The sequence below is a fragment of the Chrysemys picta genome, chromosome 3 (genome assembly GCF_011386835.1).
Source record: "Chrysemys picta bellii isolate R12L10 chromosome 3, ASM1138683v2, whole genome shotgun sequence".
NCBI classification, from domain to species: Eukaryota; Metazoa; Chordata; order Testudines; family Emydidae; genus Chrysemys; species Chrysemys picta.
The window spans coordinates 83,092,382-83,115,261 of record NC_088793.1 but is presented as its reverse complement, the minus strand read 5'-3'; the positions used below and the strand labels follow the sequence as shown (position 1 = coordinate 83,115,261).

The 22,880-nt window shown below is 38.1% G+C and overlaps 1 protein-coding gene across 2 annotated transcripts in view; it reads left to right on the top strand.

Annotated features, from left to right (window-relative positions):
• The window catches only part of PDSS2 (decaprenyl diphosphate synthase subunit 2), a 164,143-nt gene that overhangs the window by 88,991 nt on the left and 52,272 nt on the right, over window positions 1-22,880 (top strand). For both annotated transcript variants that reach the window (XM_065588305.1, XM_005287684.5), the window contains exon 3: window positions 9,346-9,544. In XM_065588305.1, coding sequence (XP_065444377.1) covers window positions 9,346-9,544 — 199 coding nt within the window. The remainder of the gene's footprint in view (window positions 1-9,345; window positions 9,545-22,880) is intronic.

The following is a 22,880-nucleotide window of genomic DNA, read 5'->3' as shown; positions in this document are numbered from 1 at the left end:
TAAATCTAGAATATATAACTAAACTATTGTATGTAAAGTAAATAAGGTTTTTAAAATGTTTAAGAAGCTTCATTTAAAATTAAATTAAAATGCAGAGCCCCCCAGACTGGTGGCCAGGACCTGGGCAATGTGAGTGCCACTGAAAATCAGCTCGTATGCTGCCTTCGGCACCCGTGCCATAGGTTGCCTACCCCTGATTTAGGCAGTAAACAGAGTCATCAAGCAGAAAGCATAGACAAGGAACCTCAAACAGGTGAGGGAAAGCAGCAGGGAACATCCTTCCCTATAGACTCTTTGGCTATGTCTACACTATGCACCTTTTAGCGACACAGCTGTGCTGCTACAGCCGTGCCACTAAAAGGTGCGCATTGTTGCTGCTATTTGTTGGCAGGAGAGAGCTCTCCCACTGACAAAAAAAAACTTCCACCCCCAAAGAGTGGCGGTAGCCTCTCCTGCCAACAAAGTGCTGTTCACACTGGTGCTTTTCATCGGCAAAACGTTTGTTGTGCGGGGGGGGGGGGCGGTTTTACACTCCTGAATGACAAAAGTTTTGCTGACGAAAGTCCAGTATAGACAAAGCATTTGTCTTCTGAATTTCATCTGGAAATCTTTTCCAAGAGGGGGACTGATACTATAAAAAGGAGGGACAAACACCTCAGGGCACCTCTCAACTGTCCATCGATTCTGTGCACCAAAAGGGACAAAGAAAGCAGCCGTTGAACTGGAGAAGGGTTCTGACCTAAGAAGTTTGCTCAGTAAGTGCTGAAAGCATTTGGTGAGAAAACTTTGCTTTGAATTTAACATAGTTTGTTAAGCACTGACTGTGTTTTATCTTGTAACCATGTCTGACCTCTGTTTCATTACTTGTACCAATTTAAAATCTATCTCTTTGCACTTAATAAACTTGTTTTATCTAATCCAGTGTGTTGAAGTGTTTGTGAAACTCCATTTGGGATAACAAGATGATGTATATTATTTCTGTTGATGAAATGATGGACTTATATATAATTTGTATTGTCCAGGAGATGGCTGGGCAGTATAGCACATAGATTTCTGGGGGAAAATCTAAGACTGGGAATGAGTTGGGGTCACCCTGCAGTATAACCAAGGCTGGTAAGAGCTGCGCTGTGGCTGGAAGGCTGCAGCACACACACACATAGCTGAAAGTGACTTGCATACTGGAGGCTGTTTGTGAACTGTCCAGACTGAAGTCAACAGCAGCAAAGCATTGTGAAGGGCACCCCAAGTTAGAGGGCAGGGGCGACACAGCCACTTGTTAGGGGATTGCACCCTGTGTATGTCACAGAAAGGAAAAAGGAGACAGAATAAAATGTAAGTAGAGAGAAAGTAAGAAATATAAGAGGAGGGAGAGAATAAAGAGAAAACACCCCGAAGATTATGCAGAAGACACTGATAAATTCTAGGGGGAGGTGGGGGTGAAGAAATAGTGGAGTGAAGGTAGGAAGGGAAAGAGATATTAGAAAGGCAAGATACATAGTATATTTTTTAATTGTGTGAAATAAAAAATCAGTTGACAGAGTTGCAATTAGAGTACACAGTAAACTACAATGAGCTGATTTATTCCTTTAAACTTCATGCATTTTGAGGTGGAGGATGACAGTCACAGGTATTTTTCACCCTGGCTGAGCAGCTTAGTCCTCAGTGTAGTAGGCATCAGATAACCTTTAGATGTTGCAACTTTAGACATTGTCTTGCATAATAGATACTAAAGCCGTGATCATGTGATAGAAAGTTAGAGTGGTGTGTCTCAGGACTACTGTTTTTTCTTCAGGTTTTTCCTATCAGCAGTGGAAAGTGCAACCTCTAACAACAACAACAACAACAAAATGTTTTGTAAAGTAAACACAAAACTTTCACTTCCCATTCTCCTCCTGCTAAAGGGGTGTAAGTAAGTGGAGAACCAGATTTTCTACCTCTATGGTTCTATTTACTGCTTGGTATATACTGACCCTTGGGTCACATTTCCATTAACTATGAAATTGACTTTGATGGACGAGTGGCAAAGAAAATTGTAAAAGTCTCACCTTTTCAGGCGTGTAAATAAATGTGTTATCTCAGTTTGGCACGTTATGGCTCCAGTATACAGGATCAATTTGAATTTATTATTTGCACTTACATTTACAGAAGCTTTTCTATACATCTTGTTGATATGTCACAAAAAGACATTACAACTAGATACCAGGTTAGCTCCAATATATTATCAGCACTTAAGAAATCATCATCATAATAATAAGAAATTAGAAGAAATAACCCTAACTCAGTCACATTAGTGACTGCAATAATATTTTCTTCCTTGTACCTATTTTTCAAGTAAAGAATTATTGGTTATTTTGAATTTACAGATAGAACACACTGTAAGTGCCACTAAGTTGAGGAAATATATTGGAAATTTTTGAAAAAGAGAGAGAGATTGAACATAACCTCCATAAAAATGCAAGGGATAATCTATCAGGTTAAAAAATCATAAACAACATTTTCAAGTTTGGGTGTCCAGTGTTAGTCACATCTATTAAGAGGGGCTGATTGTCAGAGAAGCTGAGCACCTATGGCTCCTATTGACTTCACTAGGAACTGTGGGTGCTCACTGCTGAAAATCAAACTATTTAATTAGGTATCTAAATATACATTTTGGTGACTATTTTAAGGCGCTCATTTAAAAATGTTGCTCCATGTTCCTGCTGTTAATAGTATTTCAGATTATTAAAATTTTAAAAAATATGTATTTATCACCATTTATATTGATCTGTTTACTTTTACACTTCATTCAGTTTTGACAGTGAAAATGAACTAGTCAAGTTCACTTATTCTGATAACATACGGTTTCAGAGTTTGAGTTGCAGACATTGCAGGTGAAATGTTTGAACTAAGCTGTTTTCATTGTCTTTTTTTTAAAGCCATGAAAACACTTTTACATTTCTAGCTATATTACGTTTTGGAAAACCATTTTATAACAGAACCTAAATTTTGAGCGTAAACTCCCTGATAATGTCTCTTAATATCATGTTGACTTACGTATCATAACAGTAAATTGTTGCACAAGGCCATTTAACTGTTTGCACTCAAGATGAATGGCTAGAATTTAATATGAAAAAATGTGCCTGATAAAATAAGCAAAAAGGACAATCCGGATGACATGAAAGCACATTGTTAAATATATAATTAAAAAATTCACAGAACAGATTTACTATTCAAACCTATTCCGTCTTTACAGATTCTTATTTATTTTGCATCAGTCTGTCAATCTTTTTGCCATTTGTCATAAATTGTCATGTGGGCTTCAAAACTTGCATTAATATCGGCATGACATGATCATCTTTGTCATAGATGTACATTGATTTCAGAGTAATATGATACTGAGAGTCAGTCTCATTCAGATGATGGGAAGAGTTAATATAAAAAAAAGTCTGAAATATAAATTGGCAATTGTTCAGCAAATGTTCAAAGTTTTCTATTTCTGCTGTTTATCTATTTGTGTATATATAGCAATAGGACTGATGCCTGCACATGTGTGTTGGCATTTCTGTGAGAACTGTACATTTTCCCTGCTTGGAATGACGGATACAGCCTGCTGCTCTCAGGGTGCTATTAGGGCAGTTTATCTGAGGACATTTGTAACTGATTCAATGAAATACATATGGCAAGAGTCCTCCAAAATGCACAGATGTAGGGCTGTGATTTTTAGAGGCTGAGGTTCAGCAGTTTTGCTGCAGTCTTCAATAGTCCACAAAACTGAAACTTGTATTCACTTAAACATTCCTAGCTTCCTATTGCAAACCAGTCTTCTGTGGCCCTCTGTTAACCTGGCCTTGCAGAAAAGTCTTATGATTGCTATTGTTATTACTTAAGAAGGATCGCTGCTCTGAGGAGCTCACAGCTAAGGGCTGGTCTACTCACAGCTTTTGCACTGATGTAGTTAAATAAATGCAAAAGCTGTGTGCAGACAGGCCTAAGGACAAACAAGTAGATGATGGTCAGTGGAGGGGGAATAGCATAGACAATTTATATACTACTCAACTTGATTTACTATAGGCAACACAGAAGTGAGTGGTGGATTTTGCAAAAGAACTTCAGTGTGGACAGGGTGGGGTGTTGTAAGTGAATTGAGGGAGTTCTGTCTCTTGTGCACGGTACTCCTGGAAGAAGGTGTGACAGGTTGGATCACAGAAACCCCCTTGGGAGCTGCGACCCAATGTACCAAGACTACCCCTGTTCCTGTTTTCCCTGCCAGCTCAGGACTCCAGCACCCTGTCTTGCTAAGCCAGACACTCCCGTCTCCTCCAACACAGACCCAGGGTCTGAATTACTTGCCCCAAAGCCGCAAGTTTACCTGAAAACAGCTCACAGAAGTGTGCTTGTCTTTAGCACTCAGATGCCCAATTCCCAATGGGGTCTAAACCCAAATAAATCCGTTTTACTCTGCATAAAGCTTATGCAGGGCAAACTCATAAATTATTCGCTCTCTATAACACTGATAGAGAGATATGCACAGTTGTTTGCTCCCCCAGGTATGAATACATACTGAGTAAATTACTAAATAAAAAGTGATATTATTAAATACAGAAAATAGGATTCAAGTGGTTCCAAGTAGTAACAGACAGAACAAAGTGAGTCACCAAGCAAAATAAAATAAAATGCGCAAATCTATGTCTAAGCAAGCTAAATACAGATAATCTCACCCTCAGAGATGCTAAAGTAAGTTTTTTTCCCCCTCCCCCCCCCCCCCCCCCCCCCTCAGACTGGACACCTTCCAGGCCTGGGCACAATTCTTTCCCCTGATACAGCTCTTGTTCCAACTCAGGTGATAGCTAGGGGATTCTTCATGATGGCTCCTCTCTCCCTTTGTTCTCTTCCCCCCCTTTATATATCTTTTGCATAAGGCGGGAACCCTTTGTCCCGCTAGGTCCGTCCGTCTCTCCCCCCCCCCCCCCCGCACACACACACTGGAAAAGCACCAGGTTAAAGATGGATTCCAGTTCAGGTGACATGATCACATGTCACTGCAAGACTTCATTGCCCACTTGCCAGCACACACACATACAGGAAGACCAACAGGTAAACACAGTCATCTGCAGACCATGGCCCTGGTTAATGGGAGTCATCAAGATTCCAAACCATCATTAATGGCCCACACTTTACATAATTACAATAGGCCCTCAGAGTTATGTTTTATATTTCTAGTTTTAGATACAAGAGTGGTACATTTCTACAAATAGGATGATCACATTCAGTAGATTATGAGCTTTGTAATGATACCTTACAAGAGACCTTTTGCATGAAGCATATCCCAGTTGCATTATATTCACTTATCATGTTTTTATAAAACCATATAGACTGCACAACGTCACAGAAGGCATGGGGGTTATTTGAGAATGTGATAAACAGGCAGGTGATGTTGGGGATGTTAGCTGCGCAGAGGGAATGGGCAGCAGTGCAAAGTTTGACAAAGGAAGGAGACGTATACAGGGGGCATATTTATGTACAGCTTTGAAGGTGGTGACAAAGTTTACATTTGTTATATCTCATGGGAAGCCAAAGGAAGCATTCATAGAGGGGATATGTATGATCAGACTGACAGGCAAGGAAATTGACAGCAGCATTTTATATGGACTGAAGGGGCACAGTGTGTATTTGGGAGGCCATAGAGGAGGTTGTGGTATAATGAGGGCCTGAACCAGTGATTTGTCTGTGGGGATGAAAAGAAAGGGCTGATCTTGGCGATATTAAGGAGGAAGCAGGATTTGAAAATGGCCTAGATATGTGGGGCAAAGGAGAGGGAGGAGTCAAAAATGTCACTCAGGTTACAGAGCCTGGATGTCGGAGAAGATGCTGGTGGTGGTTTCAAGAGTGATAAAGTAGGAAAGTGGAGAAGGTCTGGGAAGGGAGATAAAGGAGCTTGGTTTTGATCACATTCAGTGTAAAGTGACAAGACATCCAAGAAATGCCAGAGAAACAAACTGAGATTTGGGATTGGGTGGAAGGAGACAGTTTAGTGGTGGAGAGAGAGATTTGTAAATCATCAACATGCAGATAATAGCTGAAGCTGTGTGAGCTGAAGAGATCGCCCAAGCACATGGTATAAAGAGAGATTAGCAGAGTGCCAAGGTCAGAGCCTTGGGGAACCTCAATAGAGAGTGGGAGAGGAAAGGAAGAGGGCCCACTGAAAGAGATGCTGAAAGTGCAGTTGGAGAGGACTGCACATTCATAAATAGGAGGGGAAAGCAGTCAGTGTAATCATGAATGGGAGTAGCAGTGATTCCTGAGCAATCATTTTATTAAGATGTGGTCTATGTAATAGTGCAAATATGAGAATCTCTACCATAAACCTAAGTTTCCATAAGATCACACCTAAATATATTTATTTTTATTTGGATTAACTGGAGAACGAATCAGTCATCTAAACTTAGTTCAGTTCATTGATCAAGATGGAATATTGTACAGTTTATATATATATTTGGTACTGCCTTAATATGTATTGTTATGGATGAGACTTAAATGATTGTTCTTCACTAAGTAATGCTGTAGGATGGGTATTGTTGTAAATGTAATTGTCAGGGCTCTCAGCATTTTGTTAAGGGCCCTTTCAAAAAGGGTAAATCTAAGTATATAAATAAATAAACTCTTTGGGGGTGGGAACCATCTTTTTGTTGTGTTTGTACTGTGCCTATTGCAATGGGCTTCTGGGTACTACCACAATAAAAATAATAAAATATAATAAATGTACTTTATTTAAAAAAAAACTCCTAGGTTGATGGCTTCTGCAACAAGTTTGAGAGCAGAGAATTTTTAGAGCCAAGTTGTAACTCCCCAAAGAGAAAGATAAATTGGTGGAAAAGAGTACATTGATTAGAAGATAAGTAATAGACTTTCTGTACAAGAGGACATCTGATAATTTCCCCAAATTATGTGTATAACATGGTACTCATGAGAGCATGAATACTGTTTGGAGAGCAAACTGAATACAGAAAATAAAATGGAAAGAAAAAATCCAGATACCAAGCATTTGGAAAGTATTTATGCAACCTTTTCATGGAGAGCTGTGCTGAAGTCAAAGAGGGGATTTTGGTTTCCTTCATTAAAAGCTTATTAAATGAAGAAATAGGACAGTCGTTGTTTTGCTTCAATAGTTGGGGGTCAGAGAGGTGGGTCTGATCTCCTCAGAATATTAATGTCTGCCTTCAGCTGAGGGAAATGAGCCGTCACTTGAGTTAGCTGCAGCTTCATGTGCTCGTCACTAGGGATCCCCATATGTCCTGGGATCTTCAGCAGTCAGAAATGGCAGAACTCCGTTGTAGAGAGCAGAGGGCTCTCATTAGTATTCCTAACAGGTAGCTCAGCTCAATCTGCCCAGAGCAAGACTGTTTAATGTTGATCAGCTGTCCATCTGATGAATTGAATTGATATGGACATTTCCTCCAAGGGCTGCCCTGACAATGACAGCAGGAGCATCGGGATGTCTTGTTAGTCTTTTTTTATCAGTGCTTGAAATATTGTTAACCCTTTGGTATACCCAAGGCTAGAATATGTACAGTACCTTGTCGTTCGTGTGGCTGTGTATACCGAAGGATTTTCTCCCCTGCCTCTTTGAGACACGTCAGGCTTGAAGTTTGTTGCCTAAATGGTGAATGCTTTGCCCCCTGCTGTGTCGCTCAAGAGTAACACTTCCCTGCATGAAGCAAAATAATAAATAATGTCATCTTTTAAAACTGTTTAATTGAATAATTTTGTTCTATGGTAATAAATATCATGGAAGCCTCAATTCACCTCCCCCAAGCCGCTCTACTTTCTTGCCTGCTGTTATGATGCAGCAGAAATCTAACCTAAACATGGATCACTATGGGTAGGTGGGGGTAATTTATTTACAGAATAAATCTGTGCTGAACCCTTTTCCTTGGGAATAAGTATGGAGAACCTAAAAGGGCTCTGTGCAGGGTTACAGTTTAATTTTATGTTTGGTATCTAAAGCCTTGATCCTGCAAACACTTGAGTACATACATAACTTTACTCATGTGAGTCATTTTCATTGACATCAGTGGAACTACTTAAGAAAGTAAAGTTTGTGATTGTGCTTCCTAAATTGCAAGATTAGGGTCTAAATGTACCAATTTAATGAATTGCAAACTGTGAAATTAACAAACCAGTTTACTGCTTTGCTACTTGATTGGTATTGTTCTTCTTTCTCTCTCACTTGCATTCAGTTGTTGTGCCTGCTTCACATGTTGTGATTCTAGCATAGGCTCAGGTGTCTGGTCTCCTTGAAATCAGATTAATTGCCAAACATCACCACTTGAGGGGGGGGGAAAAATCCTTTTATCCTCTTCTTTTTCTTTCATACTTCAAAGTAGAAGGTCAGGTAAGCACTCTCTGAAAGAGAGGCAAGTGCCACTGCTGTTTATAGATTGCTTACTGGCTAAGGGTTGGCAAAGTGTAATTTTCTTTGTGTGGGTTGACTTGGATATGTGATCAGCTTCCCCTGAACATTCCTTACACTCTGATATTGGTCCACCAAATTTAACATTATTTTGTTCTTACAGCTGTTACATCATTTCTTCTTCTCCAAAACTGAAAACTGCCATAGAAAGGGGAGCCATGTAGAAAGAGAAAATACTTTTTTCCGTGCAGAGATTGGGGCCTCCTATATTGAGCCCATTAGAATACATCAGAATGAGAAATTGACTTGTAAAATTGTCCAAGTAAAATTTAATTTACCATTGTGCTGCACAGAGGAATTTAGATAATCTCCACAGTTTCTGCTAAACAGATCAACTTAGTTTCATCATCAAATGTCATTTGCCCACTGCTTGTCCATTAGAAAATCTGGCCCCATTATTGAAATGTGAGAAGGTATCCTACTATTAATCCCCCTCCCCCAGTCAAGGGAGCAGTCATTTATTGCAGCACTCTTCTAATACTCAGCTAGTTTTTAATCCAATCCTGATCTCTCGTTCCCTCACCACTATGAGCACCCAGTGGTTAGTTTCCTAATAGTTTCTTTTAAGGGACATTGTCAAAATCTTTAAAAATATTTTAAAAATGTTGACTAGTTATCTGTTTGAATTCTTTGAGAAAGTTAATAAAATAAAACTGAGAGGAAGATTTCTTCCCTTCAGAAGCTGTGAGGATTTGACCCTATCATGCTATACATGCCCAGGTGATGTGATATACTCTCTAATTACCACTCGTGAACTGCGATTTCTAAAGATTTATGGGGAAGCAACAATTTTATAAAACGTTCTTGTGTAGATGAGGAACTGTAGAATGGTTTGTTGTCAAAAATCTGCATTGTGTTTGTGGCTTCAAAAATAAATCTCTTATCTTTGCTTTAAGTCAAAGAAGTCTGGCAGAGATTACAGAGTTGATCCACACTGCCTTCCTGGTGCATCGTGGGATAGTAAACATTGGTGAGCTGAAGTCCTGTGATGGCCTACTGAAGGACATGCAGTTTGGAAATAAAATAGCTGTCCTGAGTGGAGACTTTCTTCTAGCAAATGCTTGCACAAGCCTAGCTCAGTTACAGAATACTAAGGTAAAAAATGTTTCTATTACTCTAACAAGTAACAGCTCTGATTGTTAACCACTGAACAGATAAGTCTGAATTGGGACATCCTTTCACTGTAAAAATTGGCACAATTCTATTGTATGTGCAGATGGATTGACAGCTGGATGTTGCTCCAGGTACATCTACCACAATATTATAGAAATGTTACCACTGCTAACGCTTTAGTATCTGTTCTGAAGCAGTGATGCCATAGATGATAGTGGATTAAAAGACAGGCTGGTGAATTAACATACATATGCTGCTGTGTCTTCAAGACATGGAGTACAGTACATCTCTGGCAACCTGCCAGGTGAAGTTCAAAACATATTTCGTTGATTATTTAGTTTTATATTGTGCCTTTTTGGAGGGAAGAATGGATTCTGTTTGTTTTACATTTAGGGGATTCTTTGGGATCTTTCCATTTTGGTCTGCACAGGTGTGATTTTACCTTTTTGCTATTAGTAAAATTTTGTTAGACATCCAAACAGCTTTGGGCATTGAATGCCCTATGAACAAAAATACATTATCATTTTAAAAGACAACTGCAGTCATTTTGCTCAGCCCAGCTGTCTGAAAGTTTACAAGATAGGAGGTGTTTGTCATTATGAATAAACTGGAATGTGTGTGTATATGTACGTATATATGTATTTGTGTGTGTGTGAAAAGGATACATTTATGCACTAGGTAAAAACCAGTACTGTCACATGGGTGTAATTCGTAAAGTGGGGGAAAAGCCCCAAATGGCTGAGAACTTAAAAATTGTATAGAATAGACTGTGAATCCCAGTGATGATTGAACCTGGTAATATTCTAAACAAAAAGAATTCTCAACCATGCTATCAGGCTGTCTGGAGTGGCTCATGAATGTGAGTGCCAACTTCAGGGCAGGCTGTTACAAACCAGGGCACAAACCCCAAACTGGTTGTGAGTTCTATACTTAGATTTCTCTAACCAAGTATCAAATGTGAACCCCCTAACAGTCTTAACATGGATTCACAGACAATTCCCTTGGGCACTCCTGTTTATCTTGCCATCCAAGCAAAACTGTCCTTGTGATAGATGGTCCCTTACATCAAAAATCACAATAATATTCAGGTTTACTCCCAGTCCAAAGGACCAGTCAGTCAGTTGTACCTCAGATTGCACACCAAAGACAATGCTTGCAGCCAATCCTATAATAAATTAACTAAAAATTTATTAACTGAAAAAAGAAATGACAGTTATTTACAATGTTAAAACAGGTAAACATGCACACACAAATGAGTCAGTGTCTTAAGTTTCAAAGATGATAGAAGCTGCTTTTATATGCAAGCTCTATATGTCCTCTAAGGCTCACCCAAGATGAACAGCTAGGGATCCCTTGCTTATGCCTAGAAGTCACAACATTGTTTAGACACAACAAATCCCACATCTTGGCTGGGGGGTTAGACTAAATGACCCTTGCTGTCCCTTATAAATCTATGCTTCTATGATTCTAAGTCTAGCCCTCTCCCTGAAGTCCAAGCAGCAGAGGGATCCCAATTTCTTCTTGTCAGGGATTTTTATTTCATTCCTCCAGATCTCAAACTGGTGGGATGAGTCCACCTTCACATCTCATCTTCATGGATGTGGGAGGAGCAATCTACAAAGTCTTTTGTCCGCTGATGTTCTATAATGACTTGTCTGGTGTCTATGGGCCTTCTTTTGTTGGAGAGAAGATAACACCTCTTGTGGTAAACTAGCATTTCACTCTTGGGAATGCTTCTTTCCTGACTGGGGGAGCACCCAAGTTTTAGTTAGGGGTATATAGTACAAGTCATGGACAGGTCACAGTCTGTGAATTTTTCTTTTCGGCCCGTGACCTGTCTATGACTTTTACTAAATATACCCGTGACTAAAACATAGCCTTAGTTATAAGTAAGATTAATAGATGCAACAACTCTTAAGTGTTTCATAAAGTCTAAACACTAAACACATTTTTGTAAATCTAATACCTGTTTTAACAATACTGTTCCATAGGTGAGCCAGACTGGTTTGCAGCTATGCATTTGTCAGTGTTCAGTGAGGCGTAGGGGCCTTGGCATAAGCTGGCAACTGGTCCGTCAAGTATCACGTCCTTCTAGTTGTTTATCACTGACTCGGACATTCTAGGCTTCAGAGTGACAATCCTGGAATCTTATTATATAGGTACACAAAAAAGTATAATTATCTAGGTATCCACTATTGTGTATAATAAAATGTATCTTATCATAGTTTAATATTTCCACAATGTTAAGTTATAATAACATTTGCTATTTCTGAGCCTAATGATTTTGTTCGGTTTAGCGTCTTATTCTGCACCTCTACAATCCCATGGTATCTGAATGTGTATGGCACTTGACTGATGTCATTTATAACACTAGACGAGTTCAATATAAGAGAAGGTAAATCAACTTCCAACCTGCTTGACTAATGGTTTAAATTATCTGAGAGAAAAAAAATGTAATATTAAATATTCAAAAAATATTTTTTTTTAACTTTTACAATGCTTTTTATGATTAAACTATTGTATAAATCAGTTTGGAAACTGATTTAACATGAACATGATTATACTTGTTTTGTATCTACTAAGGACTAATTCTTCAGCATTTCAGGAGATCCTGGATGAGGTCCTCACTGCAAATCAAAGGAGAATTTAACCCTAAATAAACCTAGGTTTTAACTCAAACTGAGGGAAAACTTTGAGAAAATAATAAATTACCAAGCATTCCAGCAATAAAGTATAGTCCCTTAAGATTTGACAGGAATCAAACCTACTGTAAGTTGAAGCACAAATACCAAAGAGATGCTTTATTTTTCAAGCAATCATTGTACTGCGTGTCTGAAAATTCTGCCAAAACATTTTAACACTTTTTTCATTTTTCTGACATCTAAATAGTGTCATAGCTTCCACATGCTATAAGTAGGATACCACCATGGAAACTGATTGATTTACTAAATTATTCTCTCATTCTTCCAACCCTACTGGGAAAGTTAGAAAATTTTAAGACAAGCTATAGAAATACCATGACATGTGCCATGATTTAAACAAACCACATTTATTCTTTAGAAAGTGGTTAATTTTCAGTTCTGTGCATCTATTTTTTTAGGAGTGTGAAATAGCCAGGACTTCTTTCTTCATAATGTTTTGTGTTCTTTGCAGGGCTGGCGATTAATCGCAGTTAACTCATGTGATTAACTCAAAAAAATTAATTGTGATTAAAAAAAATTAATTGCGATTAATCGTACTTTTAATCACACTCTTAAGCAATAGAATACCAATTAAAATTTTTAAAATATTTTGGATGTTTTTCTACATTTTCAAATATTTCAATTACAACAAAGAATACAAAGTGTACAGTGCTGACTTAATATTATTATTTTTGATTACAAATGTTTGCACTGTAAAAATAATAAAAGAAATAGTATTTTTCAATTCACCTCATACAAGTACTGTAGTGCAATCTCTTTATCATGAAAGTGCAGCTTACAAATGTAAACTTTTTGTTACATAACTGCACTCAAAAACAAAACAATGTAAAACTTCAGAGCTTACAAGTCTACTCAATCCTACTTCTTGTTCAGCCAATCGCTCAGAAAAACAAGTTTATTTATATTTATGGGAAATTATTTACAATGTCCCCTGAAAGTGAGAACAGGCGTTCACATGGGACTTTTGTAGCCAGCATTGCAAGGTATTTACATGCCAGATATGCTAAACATTTGTATGCCCCTTCTTGCTTCGGCCACTATTCCAGAGGACATGCTTCCATGCTGATGATGCTTGTTTTAAAAAAAAAAAAAAGTGTTAATTAGATTTGTTACTGAACTCCTTGGGGGAGAATTTTGCATGTCCCCTGCTTTGTTTTACCTGCATTCTGCCATGTATTTCATGTTATAGCAGTCTCTGATGATGACCTAGAACATGTAGTTCATTTTAAGAACACTTTCACTGCAGATTTGACAAAACACAAAGAAGAGACCAACGTGAGATTTCTAAAGATGGCTACAGCACTTAACCCAAGGTTTAAGAATCTGAAGTGCCTTCCAAAATCTGAGAGGGACTAGGTGTGGCGCACGCTTTCAGAAGTCTTAAAAGAGTAACACTCTGATGTGGAAACTACAGAACCTGAAAAAAAAACAGGAGTACTTGTGGCACCTTAGAGACTAATAAATTTATTAGAGCATAAGCTTTCGTGGGCTACTGCCCACTTCTTCGGATGCACCAAAAAAGAAAATCAACCTTCTGTTGGTGGCATCTGACTCAGATAATGAAAATGAACGTGCGTCAGTCCTCACTGCTTTGGATCGTTATCGAGCAGAACCAGTCATTGGCGTGGATGCATATCCTCTGGAATGGTGGTTGAAGCATGAAGGGACATATGAATCTTTAGCGCATCTGGCGCGTAAATATCTTGTGATGCCAGCAACAATAGTGCCATGTGAATGCCTGTTCTTACTTTCAGGTGACATTGCAAACAAGATGCAGGCAGCTTTATCTCCGGCAAATGTAAACCAACTTGTTTGAGTGATTGGCTGAAGAAGAAGTAGGACTGAGAGGACTTGTAGGCTCTAAAGTTTTACATTGTTTTATTTTTGAGTGAAGTTGGGTATTTTTGTATATAATTCTACGTTTGTAAGTTCAACTTTCATGATAAAGTTATTGCACTACAGTACTTGTATTAGGTGAATAGAAAAATACTATTTCTTCTGTTTTATACAGTGCAAATATTTGTAATAAAAAATATTAAGTGAGCGCTGTACACTTTGTATTCTGTGTTGTAATTGAAATCAATATATTTGAAAATGTAGAAAATATCCAAAAATATTTAAATAAATGGCATTCTATTATTGTTTAACAGTGTGATTAATCGTGCAATTAATCACTATTAATTTTTTTTAATTGCTTGAAAGTCCTAGTTCTTTGCAAGAAAAAGTAAAAGTGATGGTATTGTTCTTTGTGGCAGTTAGTAGCGAAGTAAATTGGCTTATAGAAAAAGAAACATGGAATATATTGTAAACAATACTGACCATGATAAGACTACAACCTCTATCTAGGCATGTATATCTGTTTCAGTAATTAAAACTGTTGTATGCATTGTAATTTAAACTTAAGCATGTTAGTTTAATTTAAACCATTACTACTGAACTAATTGTATTGTGCTGTTAGATTCTTGTCTGAGCTTCTGTATGATGCGTTTATCTCTGTACTTCTCTCGGGGCTTACAATTAGATGTAAATTTCTGCAGTCATAATGAAATGCAGAGCTATTTTATAATTGCCAAGGGTAAAATTAGCAAAGTCAATTATTTTCCCTTAGGCTTTTCCCTGTAGATATTAAAAGGCTGCAAGGTAATTGCCTTAGGTAACACTTTGATTTTTAAATAACATTAGGTATAGGAATTGTTAATCCTGTAGTCATTTTCCCCCTCTTGCTACTGTTGTAGCATATCACTGTAGTGATGTTAACAAGATTCAGGACTAAAGGAGGGAAGTCCTTGAAATGTTATTTTTAACTAATGCTCATGCTTCTCATTCACACGTTTTCAAGTGTTGTGATGCAGAAGAGTCATTTAAATCTTTTTTTACCACTTCAGGGTACAAGAACCTTGAACTAAAGATATCTTGAAATGCCAGCTGTGAAGCCATAAATTGCATGACCTCCTCCAAGATAGATTGCACTGCGCTGCGTTAATGTAAAACATCATTGTCCATCACAATGATGGGGCCAAGCCAGGGTCATCTAAATTCTTGTTGTTTGAGCATGCAAACATACAGAATAACTTGAAAAGTATTAGGAAATGGAAGGAAGCATTATTATCAGGCCATATTTAGTTTTTTTTAGACTTTTTCATAATTGATATAGACTGTAACGATTAAAATAAAATGCTACAGGACGGTCATAACTTCATTATTTTTGTCATTAAAGCATAATTCTCTGGTTCATCTAATAAAAATGATTAAGACGATAAATATTTAATTACATCTTTACCATTGTATAGAACTGCGTGTGCATCTGATCAGACCATGGCATATTTACAGTTCTTGAATGCAGACATTGTTGGGTCTGTGGCAAGGCACCTTCTCCGTCTCTCCAGCCTCCACTGCTTTTAGCCTTGGTGAGACAGGCTTGGGTAAAACAGTCCCTCTTGGTTGCACAGGGGAAGTCTGTTCCTTCTCTCCACCAGTCTTTGGGGCTTGTTTTTCTCCCTTTATGGGAGGGAATGCACCCTCCCCGCCTGGTGAGGCTCGCTGTTCCTAACCTACTGGCAGCATGACTTCTTCTCTCTCTCCCCCTCTTCTCCCAACAGGGGAGGGTTTGAAAAGGTCTCAAGCAGCCCTTAGTTGGAATCAGCTGATCCTAATTGACCTCAGGTAACTCCCTCTCAGATGATCCTAATTGATTCTCTGGTAACCCCTTCTCAGCTGGTAGGGAGGAGGGCCTTTTAACCTTCTGGGACTGTTTTCTACCCTCCTCCCCCCTCTGCCCACCTTTGCAGCAGTCTGTCCTGAGTTTATCACAAGTATCATTATTTAACTCGTATCACTTTCTGGGATTTAAAAATATATGTACTCCATGTAAGGAGTGGTTTCTCTTGGCCTTTAACATCAGATATGCTTTTTGTCATAGGAGTATATCCTGCAACTGTAGGGAGATGGACTCTGATCTCTCAGTTGTCCTATTATGTTTAATGTCAGCATGTGGTACCTCTTGTGTTTAAAAAACAAAAAACTGATTAACTGTGAATGGTACTTTATGGATTGTTAGATGGGCTATGGATTAGTACATTAATAGAAACTCTCTACATGAATTTTGGTAATATATGCATCTTGATTTCACAAAAGTTTCAAAGTTTTCAGAGAATGCATTAGAATTGCTCATTCAAGAACATTTTAAAATGTTAACTCTCTTGTGTACCCAAAGATGAAATGCCCACAATTTCACTTATGACAAAATACATTTTTCACATCATAATAATAAAGCCTAGTTCTTAGGTTGCATTTTTCATCAGCAGATCTCAAAGTGCTCTACAAAAGAGGTCAGTATCTTGGTACCAGACCTGTGTAATTCTGCAATCATTTAAACTGCATGAAAATCTGAAATACATGTGACATTTGTATGATAGATGAGCAGGAATAGATGTAGAGAAGCTCATGCTGTAAGGGAGTATCATAGAGAAGTCAATGGAAACCTGTTTCAGTATTAGGGCTGCAGCCCCTAGAGCTCGGATACCACCGTGATGATTGTCATATAAATGCCTATGTAGATAGAAGGTGCAATGAAGATATACACATTCCAGTCATCTGAGGGTACTGATACCCAAGTCTGTGAGAGGACAGATTGATGCATATAAATGTAACATAAACTGCTCAGATGTAGAATTATATTGTACATATTATGAGGCACAAATAATATGCTAAAATAATCTGTAAACATCAGTCATATGTCAGTAGTTGGTTTTAGTCAAAGGGCCACTTCGACTACATGTTATATCATTGTTCTCCAGGGTCCTGTTGACTGAGGACTTAAGGATGATCCCCCACAATTTTTCTCCACTTTAATTTCATGACCCCTTGTATGGATGACTGGACTGTACTTTGAAGCACTTCCCACAACCCGCTATGTGAAATGCTAGGAATTTGAACTGAGGACTCTTGCCTGTCAGTGCAGAGCTCTACCACAAGACCACATTATAGATCATTGTTATATTAAGCATTAGTTGTTTATAAATAAACAGTGGCACAGATGTACTACTTATATAGTTGTTGCATTTCCTTATGTTAACTTTATGTATTCCTGAAGGCATAAATATGTTGTTTACAAAATAGTTCTTGTGTTTGCATAAATGTTACCAGTTTATTCATGTAAATCTTTCCTTTGCACAGAAACTAATGCATATTGTGATTCATTAAAGAAACTGCTTATCTATGTTTTAGTATTGTGTAAACATCAGTCATGGGTCTATAGTCAAGGGTGTGTTGAGTTTTATACTTAACGAGGGAATTCAAGTACTTTGTTACATATGAATAATAGAGTGCTTTCTTCCCAAAATTGAGTACAGAATTACTTTTTGAGAATTTACAAGTAAATAAGTTAATTAGTTTTGAGTTGAAAATAATATTAAAATGGATGCTATAGGAACTTTAGTACCCTTGGTCAGACCATCTTTTCCTGAATGATCTTCATAAACCCCTCCCCCACAAAACCCTTAAACCTCCCATATAGGTAAAACTCACTGACTGTTGGCTGCATTTGAAGAAAAAAAAATTAGGATCAGTGTTCATTTTTTCCTTTACTATTCATAGCTGAACATTTCTTCAGGAGAGGTTGAAAAATTTCTGTAGAGAATTCCATGAAGTATTTCCCCCTCTCAAATGGCTGCCTTCTACTGCCATCTCAGTGTGAGTGAGGCTACAGGACTGCCATAGGCAGACACCCCCGCCGGGGCCAGGGAGGTGCAGAGAATTGTGACAGTCAGAAGCTGAGTTAAAGGAGCTTGCTACTGGTGGTTCTCAACATAAAAGGTAAAATAATTTAAAAAAATATGTAGAGTGATACTACATATCTTCAAATTATTAGAAATATCGTATGTTAACATTCTCTTGGGATTTCTTGTTTGTGTGTAAAATTTTAAATTAAAAAAAAACAAGGAAATTCTCAGATTAAAAACTACATTAAACTTGGTTTAAGATTGAATATATTCTAAATTAACAGTATCAGTTCAAGAAAGGGATTTGGGCATCATTGTACATAGCTCAGCGAAGACCTCTACTGAATGTGCAGCTGCAGTCCAAAATCAAACAAGATGTTAGGATGCATAAGGAATGGCATGGAAAATATAAAATAATATGTAAAATATTATAGTGCCTTTATATGCACCAGTGGTTCAGTTTCATCTCTAATACTGTGTGCCGTAATAGTCATCTTATCTTGCAGAAGTAGAGGGGGTGCAGGGAAAGGCAATGAAAAGAATTAGAAGCATGAAAAAATTCATACAAAGAGAGATGGAAAAGATTGAAATTACTTATAAAAAGAGGCAAATAAGAGAGGACAAGTATATAAAATAATGAATGTTATAGAGAAGGTAGATCACCTCACAACACACGAACCAGGGGACAAACTGAAAGGTAGAAAATTCTAAACTGATAAAAGGAAATACTTTTCACTTAATACACAAATAGACTGTGGAGCTCCCTGCTACAGGATGTTATTGAGGCCAATTGCTTATAAGAATCAGAGAGAGATTGGATGTTAATGTGGGTAACAAGAATATCCAGAGTGATAAAGTTATAACAGTTAATGCAAACAAAGGTTTGTAAGGGATAAAAACCTCATGCTTGCAGGCTTGAACCAATCGCTATTAGGGAGTTGGATAAGACCTTTGTTGGGACAAATTATACTACATCTGTCTTCTGTGGGATTATTGCACCTTGCTTCAGAGGTGCTGATACCATTGGAGGCAAAATAGTGGACAATGGGTTTGATACTGTATAGAAATTCCTATATTTATACATGTCAGTAATTTAAGAGTAAAATTATCCTAATTATCTCAAAACCAAGCACTACAAATGCAGGAAATCCAGAGTTAGGTTAAACTTAAAAGGCATGCAAAAATGTTAAGGTATGGAAAAGTACAGTTACAGAATACAAACAATGTTGCCTGTGCTCTGTAATGACACCACAAAGAAAGGAAAAACCCCCGAATGTCTTTAAACATCAGTTTAATCAAATCTGGGACTGCAAATGCTTTTATGCCATAATAATAGTTGTCATAGTTGTGTGGTGTTACTATGGAATAGAGTTAAGGCTATTTGGGTTACCCTGTGTATTTCCATACCTTGACATTTTCTTATTTATTTAAAAATTTAACTTCCTTAACTCTGAATTTGATGGGTTTGTAATACTTGTTTTTGGGATAACTACAGTATCCCACAAATGATTTTTTGTGTCAGATTGATTTGACATAAGAATTTTTTCCTACCCGGTCTGATCAAAGTTTGAGTTTAATAATAATAATATATTTCTCTCCAATGAGAGAAGAAACTCTGTTAAAATGGTGAGGTGAAACAGATACTTTATATCCTTTTGTAAAAGCATTTAAGTATTTCACACAAGATTTTTTTTTTTTAAATATGTGTAGGGGGAGAAGAGTTTTTATCTGCTGGAAGTCAGTATTTTTTAATCTGCCCTATTTTTAAAGCATCCTTGTTTAGCCTTTCTGATATCACCAGAAGTGACTATTCTCATGAAAAGTGGATAAGCTTGTAATATTATAGTGGTGAATCTCTAATTAGTACAGTATAGTGGCACCCCCCAGTGTCAATATAGCTGAGTTCATCAGCAGTTTCATCATTTGCCTCTATTTTCAAGTTATTCAGCCCTAAATAATCATTGTTGGCAAAAGCTTGCCAGATAACGTTTTAGCATGAGATCTTTTTTTATGTATACATTTTACATTTTTTCCATTTTAATTTAATTATTTATAACTGACAGTAGTATTAAAAATAAGTACAAGTAAAATCCAATTACTTGAATGGCTCAGGATATGTACCTGAAATTTGGAAAATTAGAATTTTTGAAAAACAGAATTGTAAATTTAAAGGACACTTCTGATTTTCTGGCAATAAGAGTTCAGATCATCACATTTACGTCTAGTTGTGTTCATGTGGTTTGGGTTTGAGTAATTTTTTTATGTCTGTATGTGTATAGTTCGTGCATAAGATACTGTAGACAAACCACTGCTATAGGAATGGTATTCATTTGGGAATTTTCAGTGTATTAGTCTCCTAAAGTTGCTTAAAATATTTTGAGATTAGTGATACTTTGCTTAGTGAAGATTACTTTCTATAATAAGACTCTCCCCCTTATTTAGGTCTGGATCATGCAATTTGGGAATAGCTGCATATTAGGGGCAATGCAGAAATATGCTTGAACTAAAGGCATTGGAGAATCCAGAATGCCTTCTGGAGCTACCTTGTGCACTGGGTGAGCATGCTCAAGAGATGCAGTATCCTCCTTAAAAAGAACAGGAGTACTAGTGGCACCTTAGAGACTAACAAATTTATTTGAGCATAAGCTTTCGTGGGCTACCTACAGCCCACTTCATCGGATGCATAGAATGGGACATGTAGTAAGGAGATATATATACACATACAGAGAACATGAAAAGGTGGGAGTTGTCCTACTAACTCTAAGAGGCTATTTAATTAAGAGAAAAAATGTTTGTAGTGATAATCAAGTATCCTCCTTGTCACCCCTGCATCAGTGTTCCAGTTTGCTGGCTGTCACATACGTGAGAACCATAGTTGTGCCTACTCTCCACACTTTCTTGTCCCTGGGTGAGTATCTAGGAAGCAGTCCCTAGTTTCCCATGAGTAGAGGGACTAAAATTCTGACCTGCCCTTTACATGAAAGGAGCAAGGAAGAGGCAGCTGCTTATTTCTATTCATCCTCCCACCCCACCCCATACAATATGTAAGGGCTAGGCAGAATCGAGCCCTAAACATTTGCTGTATGAAAAAAGCTCCTTTTATATAGAAAGTTTCTCATGTGCACTCACTGCCCTAAGAAGAATTTTGGAGGAAATCCCAAGGTTAAGTAGACAATCCATTTTTCTTTGGAAAAACAGATGATGATTAACCAGTATTTTCTACTATTTTTGTACACTTGTAACACATCCTCAATGAGAACTAGCCTCTAGGACTGTTATCAAGTTGAAGTGCAAAAGCTGAATTATTAGAGGTGGTCTCCTTTCTGACTGGTCAGTGAAAGCTCCTTTGGGTTGCCATGAAGAACAGCCCAGCTGTGTAACGACTTGGCTCTCCCTTGGAGCCTCATCAGCTCGGTCTACATGTAAATCTGCTCTTTAACCCTCAGAGTATCCTGTTGTGCCTCTGCTGTTTTGAATTCCTGTATTTCATGTTAAAATGTAAGAAATTTTGTAGTAGTCTCAGTCAGAAGTTTGTTGTGATAGTGTAGCTCCCACTGCATTGAAAGACGTCAGTTTTCCTTGGTTCTTGTCCATGAAACTGGTGAAAATTGAGTTTAGATTTTGGTCTCTTTTTCTCTCCTCATGCTTTTCTATGAAAAATTAGCCAATGGATTCAAATACAGCTCTACCTCGATATAACGCTGTCCTTGGGAGCCAAAAAATCTTACCGTGTTATAGGTGAACCCGCGTTATATCGAACTTGCTTTGATCCACCAGAGTGCGCAGTCGTTGTCCCCCCCCCCTGAATTCGTCTTATATCGGGTCGCGTTATATCGGGGTAGAGATGTAATTAATGATTTATAATAATAATTTAATGGAGATATCCCATCTCCTAGAACTGGAAGGGACCTTGAAAGGTCATCGAGTCCAGCCCCCTGCCTTCACTAGCAGGACCAAGTACTGATTTTGCCCCAGATCCCCAAGTGGCCCCCTCAAGGATTGAACTCACAACCCTGGGTTTAGCAGGCCAATGCTCAAACCACTGAGCTATCCCTCCCCCCCGATGTAATACAAAAGCTGTTGTATCGTGTCCTTTATGGACAAGTGTGGCTGCTGTATCTGGTGCCTTGAAGCAGAATACTCTGCTGTGGAATGTGGAAAGATCACGAGTGAGACCACTATGAAATCTGTCATAGATGTCACGCTGAATTCTTGGGTTCAAGATGGAAGCACTCCTTCCCACAATTACCCTGCAAAATCATCCTGAAGGCTTCTAATGCTTTGGTTGAAAGCCAGCAAGTATAAAGTCCTGGGCACTGAGACTATATCAGCGGTGTCTGATCATCTAGCAAATTAGTCTCTTGACATCCTTGCAGGAGATATCCTGCAAGATTTGATGCATTGTTACTAGAATACAAGTATCTTTTCACTATTCTAGTGGTCTGTAATAAGTCTAATAGTTAAATAGCTGCTCTGAATTTTCTCATTGAAAGGCCTGCTTGTTCCCTTAACTTGCATCTGAATCTGCCCTCTACCCTGAAGCACACAGTTGAGACCTTGTGTGTGGACATAGACCAGATCTTCAATATTTCTTGCTGTCCTCATGAACTGAGCAGCCATCTTTCAATCAAATCTTAGTCATATCAAAGGCACAACAGAGCCAGGTCCTGGTGGCAGCAGTCCTTGGAGCCCTCGGAGCAACGGAAGTGCCTACTCAAGACACACATTGTGTACTTTAATTCCTCACTGCTGGTCTCTGCTGCTGCCGCCATCAACATAACCCACGCTTGTGGCCTTGATGTATCTAGTACCAATGCATAGTCAGGCCACTGTGATCCTTCTACCCTTGGTACTAATACAGCAACCTGCCATCTTTAACTTGAATGAAAGGGATGG